The sequence below is a fragment of the Schistocerca nitens genome, chromosome 2 (assembly GCF_023898315.1).
Source record: "Schistocerca nitens isolate TAMUIC-IGC-003100 chromosome 2, iqSchNite1.1, whole genome shotgun sequence".
Lineage (NCBI taxonomy): Eukaryota > Metazoa > Arthropoda > Insecta > Orthoptera > Acrididae > Schistocerca > Schistocerca nitens.
Window position 1 is genome coordinate 988,094,151 of NC_064615.1, and position 16,672 is coordinate 988,110,822.

A 16,672-nucleotide genomic window follows, 5' to 3' on the forward strand; every position below is an offset into this window, starting at 1 on the left:
ACAATGATGAAATGCTATGAATCTTGGCGATTTTTTTTAATACTGAAAAGAAATTTGCATATTCTGCAGTATACATTCAAAACATGATTTCATAAAACAGAGCAACAGTGCAGTTGTTTATAATGAGTCATAATCTCTATGAAAATCTGTGTTTACTTACATTATCAAGCTATGTATAACTTTAAATTGACTAAAATACGTTATCAAAGTTTTAGAGAGCATGATAGGAATAGATACTAAAAGAAAGGAATAAATGAAAATTGAAATAGGTGGACACTTTGATAATGAATGCTACTGAGAATCAAGTATGAGATGATGGAAATGTACTCACAGCTAGTTTTTATTTATTGTCTAAATAAGAAATTGTGTGTTATTTCACATGTTAAGTACTGCCCCAGATATTCAAATTTTTGGTAAATAAATATCACCGAAGTAACAAAACATAACAAGAAGACTAAAGAGACTGCCTGAAAGCATTATCTAATACATTCAGTTTGTTGTATGAATGCTATTTCGGGACCCATAGAGAATTTAGTGATCAGTAAAACTTTAACACATTTGGCATCATCAATAAAAGTTTTTATATTAACGTCAATTACTTTAATGGAATGACTTTTTCATTCTGCAGTGGAGTGTGAGTTGATATGGAACTGCAGATTAAAACTACGTCCAGGACTGAGACTTTAACTCTACCAATTGAGCTACCCAATCACTATTCATAACCTGTCCTTCCACCAGTACCTCATCTCCTACCTTCCAAACTTCATTTGCCACTGAATTGCGAAGGTCCTCAGCCAAATCTCAGTCTGGCACACAGTTTTAATTAATCAAGAAGTTTCATTACTTTATATATGTTTTCAGTTTTAATGCCAAGCAATTGCATATTTTACCCCATTTTACTAGACCTTTACTGATACACCCCTTAATAAAATACTGAATGGTTAATTGGGGAAATAGTTAATAGTTTTTCCTTTGATAATATTTCAATGTCCCACTGATAGTAGAGACATGCAAGAGTTTGAGAACCTCCAAGTTCTGGTAAGGCTTGAGGAAAAAATTCGTTCTTGGTTGAAGGCCATGTCTAATTTTCTATTGGTGCAAAAGAATAAAGGAAATTAAGAGCTTAACATGGAATTGGGGTTTTTGCATAAAGCATAGAATGGATGAATATAATGTAACTAGATAGATAAAAAAATTATTCGCCTAATGGCAGCAAGAGGACACACACACAAAGATACAAAAACCTGCAAGCTTTCAGAGCCACAGGCTACTTATTCTGTCTGAAAGGTTGAAGGTCTCCCCATTTACTTAAACTCATCAGTCCTTTTCCTTCACTCCTCCTCCTTTCCCTTCAACCCTTCTACCCGGAGGAGGGGCCACAGGCTCTGAAGCAGTGCAAATTTTAATACGTTTATATGTGGGTTCTCCTGCCACCACTTAGTGAATATAATTTTTATCTACCCAATTACATTATATTTCCAAAAACGGATTATTTTTGTGGACTGGATGAAGATAGAGACATTATTGTCTGTGACCTTGTCTGTAGTGTCATACTAACATTCTGTCATATAGTGTTTTACGAAAACCACTGAAGCTATATAAGAATATCACAGAAAGCCCTCTTTACACAATTCTTTATTGGATCCAAACTGAGAGTCCAGTGTTTCTACAAGTTTTTAAACAATAGCAAAGGACAACTGTTATATATATTTTGTGATGATGATTGAGAGGTTAGGTTACAGCCTGAACAGTTTCATACATCAGGGATAAAGAAAGTTAATATTCATACTTGGAATAATTAAGTCTATTAATCTACCAAAACTACACACTAGGAACAAAATTTTTCTTATGGGAGATCACAAAGCATAGGACTTGAGGTGAGTATCAGAATGTGTGCACATGGATGTAGCAGAAAGGAACACAGTACCATTTTACTGAGATGACATACTAGACAGTACTAGCGCACACATCTGAGGTCAATGACTGCATGACTGAAATATAACCTACATCTAGATTCCCAACTTACATATTGTGCTTACAGTTAGAACTACCCCACAGTTTGGACACACATGTTCACCTGAAACTGTCCCACAATCATCAGCATGCAATTTCTCTTTCTGGTTTCATCTTAGTATCAGCATTTGCAATATATATTCCCCATCTGCATATTTGAAACTGAGAACTAAGATCAGTTCAAGGACATTTCGGTCATAATGCTGGCACGAACAACTTCATTCTGGAAGTGTTTTGAATGTTTTGTTGGGCTCTAAAACATTGTCTGAAAACTACATCAACAACGCATAGCAAATCCATTTAAAACACAAAACATCCACACACATTTTTGAGGAGGGGGGAGGGAGGAAGGATCTATTCCTACGTTGTGTGGTATTGCTGTCACAGTTAACTATATATTCAGTACTATCTTATTCATCATCACACATCTAATAAAAGTAATTAATGAAAATCTGAACAACGACAGGGTAATCAGCAGATTTCTGAAAAGGTCTAATTTTATACAGCACAAATTCATTCCTGTAACCATGTTGATAGCAACATTATGAACAAAACAGCATTTTTGTGTGCTTACAGGAACACCTGGTGCAAATGATCATTTCAGCCTGTAAGATATGCTGATGACATACAGGATCTTCAACTAAAATGGGTAGATTTAAATTTCATTAGTTAATTCTGAAGAATTTACTGCAAATTCAAATCACACTGCACAATATTTAAAGACATTTCACAGAATGTAAGAGAAATTTTAGTGCCATGTGGTGCTAAAAATCTTTTGTTTTTATTGATTGCCAAGTACTGCTCTTCATCAAACTTTGGTTGGAAGCCAAATCAACATGGAAGTAATGCTGGGATGCCACAGTTCATTTCAAACAGGCAACAAGCAGCACAAATGACAGACAGAAATGAACGGTCTCTTCTTCTTCTTCCAGTGTTACTATCACACGAGAAATGGAAGTGTTTATATCTGTGACATCTTTTTTTCCTACATCCATCCTTTGTACCACATCCATCCAAAAGGCATGTGTGGCCATCATCTCAGTAACTTAGCTGCTTTGTAAGTCTCATAGCAGGAACAATTTTTGAATGAAATAATATGAAACATCTGAAAAAAAAAGAGGACGATTGAATGATCTCAACAATGTTTACGTAATGGCAGAGGTTCAACACACAATGAACGAAAGGTACAAATTAAAACACTTCTTTAATAGTGTCATTTTGTTCATTGGAAGAGCACTGCTTGTAGAAATGAGAGATTTCCCTCTCTTATGCATCAGTAATATCATACATTTGCATCAATAGTGAATAGAGGGACAATAAGATTGATACACCTTTGCCTCAATGCATAGCTGTAGTTATGTAGAACAAATCTTCTGTGTTCTAGTGTGCAAGGGATTATCCGTAACAAAGTGATTGAAACCAAGAAAGTGTAAATGAATATAACTGATTAATGTGATAAACCAGCTGTTATGAAGGAGAAGAAACAAAAGACAGCACCTTGACACACTTTCCCCCAATACAGTATTATGTACTGCACATCATGTCATTCACCTGCCCAAAATGGCTATTTAAACTGTCATTTCCTGCAACTTAGAATTTTAATGATGTGTAAGGCAAATTATTCAGTAATAATAAGCTCAAAATATTGTTCTATTGATTTTTCAGAGCTCAAATCCAATTGTTATTTCATCACAATGTAGTGCAACCCATAACAATTCGGAGTAGTAAGATCCGCACAATTGCAGTGGGCTTAGTGTGGCAGCCTCCTGCTCGCCTACATCAACCAAATCACTATACCTCCGAGTTCTCACAGCTCTACACAAGGCCTTTGCCTCACCTGTACCCAGTTGTGCTTTGCAACAACGCTGATAGCTGACAAGGATCTCCTTACATTATCTCAACAATAGTCAATTTCTTTGTTAGAATTAAAAAAATAAAAATGACAATAACTGATGAAAAAATTAAAGAGTACATTTAAAAAATAACTTTTATAATGCAACCAAATGAAACTGCAAGTATTTTGCGAATCTCTTGTAGTGAGTAGATTTCTTTGTTAATCTTGACAATTTCTCTTTCTGAAATGTCTCATCTGCTATGTAGTTAAACATCGTTACCTCCCATCATTACAATGATGGATTTACAGTAGTTGGTCAGATTACGTTCCCTTTGTTTCTGTCCTCTTCCCTAGATCTTATTTTTCATTCCTCCCCATTTAACCCTAAATTGGCTATTATAATACATCTGCATTCTGCACAACAATGGATTGGATTACACAGCTACTGCAAAATTTCTGTACCCAAATCATTCTCCTCCATTCAATATCAGTACCGCTTTCTACTATCATTTAGTTCCCTACCATTCTAGTCTACTGAAACTATTCTCCCATTCGTTTCATATTCAAACCTGATCTCGCACTGCACATACTTATACCGAATACTTTATTTTAATTACTTCCTTACGTGTCGCCGAACTACATCGTCCTATTCTCTGTTGCTTTCTGTGCTTCATTATTTTCTTTTTTTCTTTGGATAATCTACTGATTTCTGTAGGCTTATCTCATTGATGTAAAAAAGAAACCTTGTTCTGTCATCTTATCTTACATCATCATCAAATCTGGTACAATATCGACCTTCATACTAGAAGTAAAAGTTGTTAAGTAGCACTTGTACATCTGAACATATGGCTAGTAACTTTAAATAGGCAACAGTGCAGCCCTTTCATTTCCACTTCAGATTAATTATTGTGTGCCTTTCAGCCTCCGAAAATATTCCTCAGTAAGTTTTTCTGTAGTCAGCAATTTTCCAGCTTTTTGAAAGTAACTGAAATCATCAAGCAACATCTAGCTAAAAATTCCCTCTCCCTCTCTTTTACTTTATTAGCATCCTTAAAAAACATAGTCATCTTCAAGACAGTTGTTTATCAATTTTCAAACATCATAGAAATCTATTTCAAAAAAATCAGCTGTATTACGTCTATCATTACAATGTCAATGTTTCAGCCACTATGACAAGTAGTCTTCATCAAGGTCACCAACTATTACTTCAGGGCAACTACAGGTCTACATACTCAATTTTTTTTCCCTGTCTCTTATCACATGAGAAATATGTTCTAAGAATTGCCTGAATACTAAATGATTGTAGTGGAGAAGTGAGATGAGATTAGGTCCCAACTGACTGAATTTATATTTGATTCTATGGGATAATATTGTGAATTAGGAGGAAGCTGTTGCCACGATGTGACACCCATCCTGCAAATAATCGGCCAATAAAAATCAAGTTAACTACCTATCAATAATGAACCTCAGCTCCCTCCTCTCGAATCCACTCCTCTAGTGATGAGCTATACAGTGGCAAATGATGAGATAATAGGGACAATTTCCATCCTGACACAGGCCACTTGGCATAGTGGTCAAACCATTGGTTCATACTAGAACACAACAGGAGACAAGAACGATTTTATTGTAATATTTAATGCAGTTACGTTTCACGATTGTACTGTCTTCTTTTTCATTCCCCCCCCCCCCCTTTTTTTTTTTTTTTTGCTGCCTTATCTCAGGATAATTCATTTGAGTTTGACTCTCAATGTCAAGAGTACGTTCTATGTGGTCTGTAGACACTTGTTTATTCCATTATTTGTTCTTTCAACCACATCAACATATGTTTACTTCAGTAATTAGGTACTTTTAAATTTCCAGGCACTTAAGTTTTGCATAAGCCCATTAGCAACCTAACAGTATCAAACTGCACCAAATATGCCACTTGGCTTTCAGATATTAACTTTTTGTAGGTATTCATAACTGCAATCGACAGCAAACTCTTTTGAAACAACCACATTCCCACACATAAGCTTTTTATCATGCTGTCCCAGATATAGCTTCCTCAATGGAGGAGAAAAGCCAGCATTTTCTTTTATATAGACCAAAATGAAAATACAGGCCATTATGTCATCTATCTTAGCTTTTATTTGTAATGTGACATAGGAAGCATGAAAGCATGTACTGTACTGTGGTGTGGTGTGTAAACACTGAAGATGTAATGGTAGAGGCAGTAAATTCCCTTTTTCTTTGTAACTCTAAGGAACCTATCTATATTTCATCCACTGATATTTTGCTGCTAACATCATGCTTCACCAGAGCCCCGTCAGCCGCCACTCTTCAGGGTTTCTGTAAGGGAATCACATTAACTGTGGCACCAATCATACATATGAGCTATTAGCCATATTTCATCCCTACAGATATCCCCTACTATGTGCCGTTGTCCGTCTCCCACGATCTTGGACGAGGGGTTGGCCTTCTGGGAGACAATGAGCAACTAATGACCTTCATACTTCAAACTAGTCAAATTATTCTGAAAAAAAAAAAAACCCTATGTCCTTAAAGGATGGAGATAACTGCTTAACAACAGTAAGAGTTTCAGAAACAGATGAACAACTAAAAGAAAAACTGAATTATGAACATTTATGCTGGGGATCCCATTTTGCTAACATTTAGTGCACTGAGGTAACAGCAAATGTTCTACTGAACCTGCTGTCTGCTTTCACTGCTTCAAAAGCTTTAGCATAAAAAGCTCCAACCGGGGTGGCTTAACATGTCTTTTCTTTTATTTCATTGATGGATCTTCAGCCTTAAATGTGATGTTAACCACAATGTGCTTTAACAATGTTTAAATATGCAAAGATACCACTATTAGATGCAAAAGCAAGCATTTGTATCTGGAGCTTAATGCCCAAATCATCTGAGACTTGAAGTGAATGCATTGTAGAAACTGCGAGATCGAGGTGAGCCTGAAAGCAGTAAATGCAGAGTACAATGCCCAAAAAAAAAAAAAAAGTATCAAGGAAATATTATATGCCATTGAAATACAACATCTATATTATGGTAAGAAACACTAAGCAACATCGCACTTCATTTATCAGCTGAAGATGTAGATTTTACCTGCAACCAATGAAGTTTGGACACCAGTGCTGTATCTCAGCATGATCTGCACAAAATATATTATTACTGAGCAACAAAAATCTGCATTCAGATACAACATGCTTAATACTATACATATGGATCTCAATTTACTACCAGTTTGTGAAAACATATTCTTCAGAAGTAATGTTTAGAGTGTCTGCTACTCTCCAGTCAAAGATACAGATCTGGTGATCAAACATCTCATTCAAAATTTCAAGCCTGCATTTGTGTGCAGCAGAAATACTGAAGTCAGTGTATGTTTTCCAGTATGTACTAAGAGGGATGTAAATTTACATTTACAGTTGAAAATATATATCTAAAGTCAAAATATGATATATAATTCAAATCACAAATTGTTTTAAAAGTATTATACATAAATAACAGACAGACATATGTTACATGTTGCAATTAAACCCACTGTTACCATACGTTATGAAGTGATCCAATATGTTTCAAATGTATTGTTGAGAAAATCTCACTATGTTTCAGGCATGCTACAAGGCTGCATGGAACACCTTTAAGACCACTTCACCTCCAATAATAAAAATCAGAGCTTCACCTGGTTTCCCAGAAACATTAGCCATTGACCGTTTACTGCTTTTACAATGAAGAACATGTGGTATTAATTAGATGTTGTTGAAGTATAGGATAGTTGTAGGTGGATGCTCCACAATTCTCAAACTCCACTTTCCTCAAACTACATGCCATGTTATAGCAATCATAACACTTTAGTAACTTCTTAACCAATTTTAGATTTCCTGCTGCAGAAAAAAGCTGGACACGTAAATAGTATTTCTGCTTATGGAAGGCAACTAGCCTACATACACACAAAATAAATGTTTCAAAAAGCAACCAGAACCTCCACAAGAAAAGGAAGATAAAAACTTCAGAAATAACAAGGTTAGGTAATGGGATATACTACCGTCGACCAAAGAGCAATCTTAGGAAGGAGAAAAGGACACATGAATGTCTCCACAAACCATTATTAATGTTCAGCACTTATGAGAAGGATAAATTGCTGCTCACTGTAAAGACACAATGAGATGCAAACAGGCACAATGAAAAAACTGTTCCACATTGACCTTTTGGCCAAAGCCTTATTCATAAAAGAAAACACACAAATAATCACATAAGCAAACACAGCTGTCACACACATCACAGTAAAATTGGCATTATTACTGCAGTGGCCAGAAATAGCAGTCACATGTGCATGAGGTGCACCAGTTTGTATGAATGTACGTTTTTCTTTCTGAGGAAGGTTTTGGCTGAAAGCTCAATGTGGAACAGTCGTTTCATTGTGCCTCTCTGCAACTACACTTGTCATCTTAATTGTGATTAGCAATCTATCCTTTCCACAAAATTGTTGATATTCCAAGCTGAACTTTCCACTGTTTCATTAGTAATGTACAACATAATAAGCTAACATTTTCTTATATTCCAATGCTCTACAACCCAATGCAAATCCTGTTCTACAATTTTAAATCCCATCTTTCTTCTAACAAAACTTTGTGTAGACATGATAGCCTGAGAATGGTTTCATTTTATATCTGTGCAATTCATTGTCATAAGTAAATTTTTGTACATTTGGGAGTTTCTTGGCATAGTACATGCACCAAAATACCTATTACAGACCTTTAGCAAAAATGTCTTAAATGTGTTTCACTTAACTTCATACAGGTGGTTCTTCCTACTCACATCTTACTGAGACAGGTAAAACTACAAAACAGAGTAATTTCTACAGTTTCATTGCAAATATCATACTTAATGCAGCAACTGTCAAACACATCTGAGCTAGTAGAGCCACAAACTTTTCGGCCACAAAAAGGAGAATTATTCTTGTAAAAAATATTCTATCAGTTCTTTTGACAGATCAATTTTCTGTAATTCTTTGCATCTTGGAAAAACTGACCTCTTCATTTCCATTCATATTTTGCGGGAACTTTTTTTAAGAACATAGTATATGTTCTGAAGCAACTGTGAATTTACGACACTTCTAAAGCAAACCCTAAGAAGTTTTTTTTCCTCTGGTTTGGAAAAAAATACTTAGCTCTGAAAATCACTGAAATGCAATGTCTTACTAAACAAAATAATTTACAATTCATGTATATAGCTAACATGCCAACTGGATTCTGTATCAATTACTGGGCTCTGAAGCCAAGAAAATGTTCTTCAATGTACTTGCAAATTCAGATGTTTTAAAACAATATTTACTCAATTTGCTACTTAAAACAGAACTGCACAGAAAGAGCTACCACAATTCATTAATAAATATATTACCACTGCTAAGTACACAGAGCTCATACCATTTCCAGACAAAACCATGTTCTTAATATTCATATCTAGGTTTGCATTATTGTTTACCTTGCTTTATTGGTCTGAGACAGAATTGCTGGAAAACTTCTTAAACCTGTTACTAATTAGCTGTGGTATCGTTCAGAGATCGCAGTGCCACAACAAAGTCAGCAACTAGAATTGATAACACAGATGTTAGCAAGGTCTCGCTGCAATCTGCAATGAGGTATGGAGGCTAACCTGAAGGCCACATCTCCCCTTCCACACAGTAGCACCCTAGCACTGGAGGTCAATATAGTGTCGAGCAAGTGTAAGCTCAGCCCAGTTCGAGACCTTAGCTACAGCAGCAAAAATCACCCAGTAGGACCAATGAGTTGATAAAGTTTCACACAAACTTTTACCATTGTAAATGTCTAACATAGTGCCTCACAATGACAGTTGGTTAAACTGTGCATCATGTGATGCTTTCATAGTCAGTATCAGCTGTAAATTATCAAGCAATCCTGCAGCAGACAATTGTGTCAATGTTAAGTAAATCTTTCGTTCATTTATATACTAAAGTGAACTAATATTTCCATGTACTCTAGTTTGATGAGCCTTCTCCCACAGCAATAAAAAAACCCACAGATATGGCTGGATCTAAGTCGTTTCACATGGTCACAACATTAATCACTGAGAAGACAGATGGAATCGTCTGTGTTCACAACAGTGGGCCTGGTCCTCTCAATAACAGTAATAGAAGGAGAAGGTTGTAAACGTTAACATCGCCAATGAAGTTCAACAAGGCTATGTGTTGCACTACAGTACCGATTCTGTGGGGAAGGTAAGAAGAATTAAATGAATAGGACGTTTCTAAGACAGGAAATGAAAACAATGCATGGGTGCAGGCAACTAAGAAAATCGCTTTCAGTAATTCTAACTTAAAATGAACGAGACATTTATAAATAAAAATTTCTAAGCAAATTGCAATAACAAACTACAAAGCACAGTAACAATTTCAATGTCTGTTTAAATTTTATGGCTCTGGGTGTATAATCTTTTCTTTCTGCTTAGCTCTGTGGGATCCAAGAGCTACATTTACAATAAGATAATAAATTTATAAACAAATATTATCTTAGCATTAGTATTCCTGTCCGTTCTGCCTTTGTCCAACATTCTTTCTCCCATTTCTGTTTCATAGTATAATAGCCTATGGTTGTGACTTACGAGTCACACAATTACATTCCTCATGTTCATTGTGGGGCATCCACCATTCATTCCCATTTCTTTTATATATGGAGAAGTGTGTCAAATTACTGTGATTTATTTTTTTCCTTCAAACACTATAGAAGTTCACATCCCACATACTTTATTTACTCATTTCACAAGCATCAATAATCCATCAACTAACCCTATCATTGTACTGTACAGCCTAATGATGATCTTTACACATTCAAAAAAATTAACGTGATTTCTAAGGTGACTGTTGGCAGCACAGTTTCAAGAATTCAGCAAAATTTATGATCCTGTTTTTGCATACTCACCAACTCTACTGAAAATGTATCATCAATCAACGATTCATACAGATTGTCTATTGAATAAGAATCTCTGTAACTACATTCTGCTTTTAGCACATTGAAGCAACCCATCACAAATTATATATTTTTTTCCTTTTCTTTTTCATAATGTCTTACTCAAAAGGGTATCTTGGGGTGATTCAACAGCCGCAGAATTTGTTAGCAGCACTCTGGTGAAAGATGTTACTGCTTTTCTACAACTTTCAGAGTTTTTTCATGACTGACTTAGTAACAATAATGACAGCAGTCTGCCCATATCTCCTAGAATGTTTGCCTAAGGGTAGCAAATGTAACAAGCAATGGTCACAAAATTCTTGAGCTGTAGTTTTAAATAGATCACACTCTGCACTAAATACCATTCAGTCAATCTACTGCAGCTTAATGAAGTATTTATAAGCAACATCACATGTGAAGTAAGTAGTGATAGTATCTAGCACTACTTTCAGGTTCTAATTACTTTCTAAATGATTTTTGGACTGTGAACTTAGATGGCTACCATAAAACATAGTATGTACCAACTCAATGTCCTTAAGTGTAGTTCAATTTTTTGTATCTTATGCTCAAGATCTTATAAGGTATAAACCAGTTTTGTTTTGAACTTCTTAAAATTTTGATTTTGCATTGCAGAGTGAAGTGAGTGAAATGGTAATTCAAAAACTTTGGTTATAGAGTTGATGCTTGAATGTCAGAAAACTGCACAGCAAAATACCCTTTTTTTCCTTCTATGACTTTCATGGAGGTACAGCAGTTTGAACGTAATTGTTGTTTTTGGAAGAACCAAAACCAATTTCTCAGTCTTGACTACTCCAGTTGCCACAAAACTTTTCCTTCTCCCATCATCATCATCATCTTTAAAGGCAGAACCACAGGATCAGCCCGTCAAATTAAGTAATAAATAATGAAAACTTCATTCAGTATGTTTAATTACAGTTGTATCATGCTTAAAGGAGATTATACGGAATGAGCCATATTGCACAATAAAACCTTTTCTGCACTGCTGACCTGGAATTAGGAAATGCAGTTATCTAAAAACAAAATGGCATGCAATCAAGAAGAAATTTGTAACCATTTGTCGAATCTGAAACTAGTAGAAAGTACTGTATAAAGGACAGGATTTTGTTTTAGATTTCATTAATCACGAATAGGCAAAAACACTGTAAAATATTAAATTTGCTACTAAAACAATGAAAGGTATCAAGCTGTCTTATGCTTGTACAGTAAACCCATGACAATAAAATAACCTGAGTAACTCACATTCATACTATGAACACATCAGGAACTCAATGCTGTTAACATATGCTGTGCAGCACATCAGACAGGTCACCTCAGAAGACTTGCAGCTCATACAAGATATCAACATAAACAGTGGTTTACAACAGATAGTTAAGTTGTTAATGGGTAGGCCAGTTCAACTACTTCGACAGAATATTCTTCAGTGTTTCAACGAATAAAATTAAAAAACAAGTAATTATGCTTTCACACTCAGTGCAACATTTTCACAGGCAATTAAGAAACATGTAAATACCAGAGTTATGGTAATACATACTTGGCAAATGTGGGCACCCCTAATTTGTTCTGAGGGGGAAAAAAAAAAAGATCCAAGGAAACAAGCAGCAGATGTAAACACTACAGTTTTTGATAAGTAAAATATTCCACTTGTATTTATCTGATTATTTCTTGTTCATGCTGATTATACTTGCTACATCAAAGCAAACTCCAAAACGTTCGTTAGTAAATTAGTATTTTTCTCATAACTATTATAATTTTTTATGCCTGCCATCATTAACAGACCACTTACATTTTTCATGGCAGTAACCTATTATTGTTTCTACTGATTTACTTTAAAATTGTGCTCGGAAAGTGCACAATAATACTTGTGTTTAAGATTAAGTGTGTAAGTAGAAAAATAATGGTACTCATTTTCAAATAACCAACTGGCTGTGAAACCACTGGAGATTAACTAATCTCAGTGAGGAAAAGGGGATAAAACTGGCAATAGCCTAGTGAAGGTAGCCCACTATGTGAGATGTATAAGATGGAACTTAGTCAAATTGAAAGCAAATCTACCTCCGAACTACCTTTTTGACGCTACAGTGTTCTGCTATGTATTATTGCCATGATTTTTGTATGTAATTGCCTTCCTCCAACATTTGAAAACTCTCGAAAGTTATGTTGGAATCTACAGTTTAACGTGGAGTTTGAACAATGGTGCACCCAGGAAAGAGCTATTACCACAGGGGACGTCACTACATGCCAAAAGGGTAATCTAGAACATGAATGCATGGCACTCCATAACACCTTATTAAAGAAAGTTAATTACTTAATGGAAACGAGTTACACACAGACATCTCTCAGTAACATGTAACCTATTTGTATTTGCTTCTCATGACACATGTAACTGTTTTCAGCTTTAAGACAGCACGGCAAACTTTTGAAAGAACATTTTTAAGTCAAGGCAAAAAAATTCCACAACTTTAAGAAAATATGAACTCAATAAGCTGTATCACTTCATTATCTAGCAACTAAACTTCACCTGGTGTGTAATTTGCCTACTGTGTTTCAACTCCATTAACACAGATCTGTTCATGTGAATTCGTGTATTATTTCCACATAAATCATTATGATTTCCCCTTCTTAAGACATGCCTAGTTTAGAAACGCAGATTAACATGACCCTTCAATGATGCTAGATTTGTGCATTGAAAGCGAAGAAAATTATATTATGTCTTTATGGGCAAATATATTTGTTGAGGATTCACTTACAAGAGGAACTGAAGCCTGTCCCATATACAAACCTGGAGAAAAAAAAAAAAAAAAAAAAAAAAAAACAACGCGAGAGCTAAGCTATCTAGTAAATCTAGTACGAACTTCAGCAGAAGCAACAATATCTCTAATTCTACATCACCATTATTGTACAGTAACCAATTCCAATCCCGCCCCCCACCCTATTTTCATCTTTCAAGCAACAAAATAGAATGGATCCACTGACCAACAACTTCTTTACAAACATTTACAAAAATTTCCTCCATTTACAGGTTAGGATTAGGAGCTTTGCCAGTAGGTCAGACCTAATCAGAATGCCCTGCAAGTTACTTACCAGTTCCAAACATGAATTCACAGATCTATATAAAGATAGGGCCACTATAGTTCCTTAGACTTATTAAAACTAATACTTCAATCAAAATCAAAGCAGTGAAGTGTCCGGCCAGGGGAAACCAGTCTGAGAGCTCTGCTCACCTGGTTACTGCATACTCCCGCAATCCGCAGTGGAGATTCATGGCATTAAAGGTGCCTATACAGCCTCGTAGCCGCCTATCCTTTCCAATCTTCCATGTCACGAACAGGGGACTGAAATAAGACAGAAAAATTTAATTTGTATACATTGCAGCATTTAAGTGACACTTTGTGATAACAACAAACAAAAGCAGTATTTATCAATGCACAATATAGTTGGCTAAATATCCTTAATGAACAATGTTTCCAGAGTGTTTGAAACAATTAATTAAAATCACTAGACACAACTTAGCAACTTCAATCTTAATTTACAGTAACTTTCCATAGATGTAGTTCTAGAGTGTGTTTGTGAACAATAACAGTAAAATCTCCCTCATCCTGATAACCTACTACATTTTCCTACGAAACAGTAAGGTCAAAACTACCAAGAACAGTGAAACATGAACACAAAGTAACAACTGACTGGTGATAGGGAAAATGACTAGCTAGACAAAATAGATTTGAACCACAAAGTCATGAGTATTTGTTCTGTTTTGGAATACAGTCAAGACAACCACCAGCTGCTACCAAAGGAAAATTATAGGTCAATGATCAAACTCTCGAACTGATGCTCCCTACTAGAAAGTAAACACTAATTACAATATCTTTCTACTACAATTATCATTTCAATAACAGCAGCATTACTAAGTTAAGTCTCAACTATAGTTAGTTGATGAGTAGAAATGACAAACTCTCAAAATGAGCAAACAGTACATTAACAAACAGTATCATCAAACTTTTTACAGAATGATAATTATTCAACATAACCCCAATATCGTATCTTGTTGATGTCTACTTGACTCCACATAAAAAATAACAGCTTCTACTATTTTATGCTAGGAAAAGCTACTTGTCAACAACATTTAGTATTTATTTCTTGCATTTTTTCTCAATTTTTGTTCCTTCAAACATAGGCAACATGAGGGCATGGTTTTTTTTGATTACCATCACATAGCAGACCTTTGGTAAGCAGCAATAAAGGTACACTGCTGAAACATATGGCTAATTGCTACTACCTTTAACCACTGCCAATTACAAGGAACCATTATGCCAACATCAATAATATATTTTTCTATTTTTACTTCTGATCTTTTACAGCAAATAGGGTTACACTGTAAGGCAAATATATATTCGTTTTCCTGCTGTTGTATTAATTTCAACAAATAGAAAGGATTGCATTAATATCATTTGAATACAATACAATCAGTACATTTTGGAGACTCCTAGGGTCTTTGCTTCACTATTTTGATCAAATGCTAATCAGCAAAATAAGCTGCTGCACATTCTGAAGCGTATTTTATTTCTGAGTTGGTTCTGCTAATCAAATAAAATTTACGATGAAGAACTGCACAAATATGCAGCCAAAACACAATCAACTACGTTATTTAGTGAAAAAACTAACTGGTAATGCAACTCGTCATAGAAACTAGGAATACATGCACTTGCACTTAGGATCCAGCTTGACCGTAAATTTCCCTGCATTAAAACATAGAACTGCGAGGAACAAAATTACCAAAAAATTCTATACCATCATAAAAGTACAGTAATAAAATACTCACTATGGATCGTTGCAGAAGTTAGGGGTTTTCGGAGGCTCAAGGCTATGTAAATGACAATATAAAACATCGAAACAAAAAAAGCACATTTCTGGATGCGCCACCATCCCATTTCGCACTCCATTTGGTATTAACGATGTCCCGTTACAAGTTATACTGGTAGAATTGTTCAGCTTCTGTTTCTTGGTTCCACAACATCCAGCAGCCATCTTTATCCTCAGAAATAACAATGGAAAGGGTTCAGTGGTATGTGGGCGAATATTTCAGCAGATGGCAGCAGCGGCCGAGGAAAGCGACCAGGCGCAGTCAGCTGATCCCATAGTGAAAACAAAGGTACGTTACGTGGCTGGTTTCATGACATTCGTGAGCAAGGGAGAAAAAAAGCAGTTCGTTGAAACTGTTCACGTCAGTGAGGTAGCTGTTGCGTTAGTTAGAGAATATTAGGGAATATATGCCTTCTGTATTTCTGATCAAATCAGCTGACTGCATTCTTCTCCATTACAACTCCAGAAATGAACTTTCAATGCAAGTAAACGAATTACATAAGAATCATCCGGGCATTTAACTCGAAGAAACTTACATAATTCTTTTTTAGGTCCCTCCCATATTTCGGGAACGAGTCGCTTTATTTCTGCCCTAGCCATCCAGCGAATATAGGAAACAGGAGAAAGGAGTGAATAAAGTGATTATCCTCTACGAGTCACTCCTTAGCAGTTCACTTATCAGAGGTGACCAGCGGTCAAATATCAAACGGTAGTGGCGGTATACGCTGAAATACGATTTGAATAGCTAAAGGATTATGGTAGAGTTTGTGTCATGGTAGGAATTTAGTAACTTATTTTGGAGTTTCTGTTATTACAATTATTTCTGGAAAAACTTAACATGATGAAGCGTATGAATAAAGACGAAAAGGTTTGGATAGCATGTCGTGCTATCTGATTAGTTTCGGGTAACAACTATTCTTGAAACATGTGATCTAAGTTTCATAGCGAGCAGCATTGAAGAGCAGGTGCTCAGATTGTGATAGCT

At 35.5% G+C, this 16,672-nt stretch overlaps 1 protein-coding gene across 1 annotated transcript in view; it reads right to left on the reverse strand.

The window, feature by feature from the left end:
• The window catches only part of LOC126237313 (AMME syndrome candidate gene 1 protein homolog), a 59,059-nt gene extending 43,127 nt beyond the window's left edge, over positions 1-15,932 (reverse strand). The window contains exons 1-2 of the mRNA XM_049947278.1: positions 15,647-15,932; positions 14,052-14,162 (exon numbers count right to left, since the gene is read on the reverse strand). Of these exons, the coding sequence (XP_049803235.1) occupies positions 14,052-14,162; positions 15,647-15,852 (317 nt within the window). The 5' untranslated portion in view covers positions 15,853-15,932. The remainder of the gene's footprint in view (positions 1-14,051; positions 14,163-15,646) is intronic.
• Between the last annotated feature and the right edge of the window lie 740 nt (positions 15,933-16,672).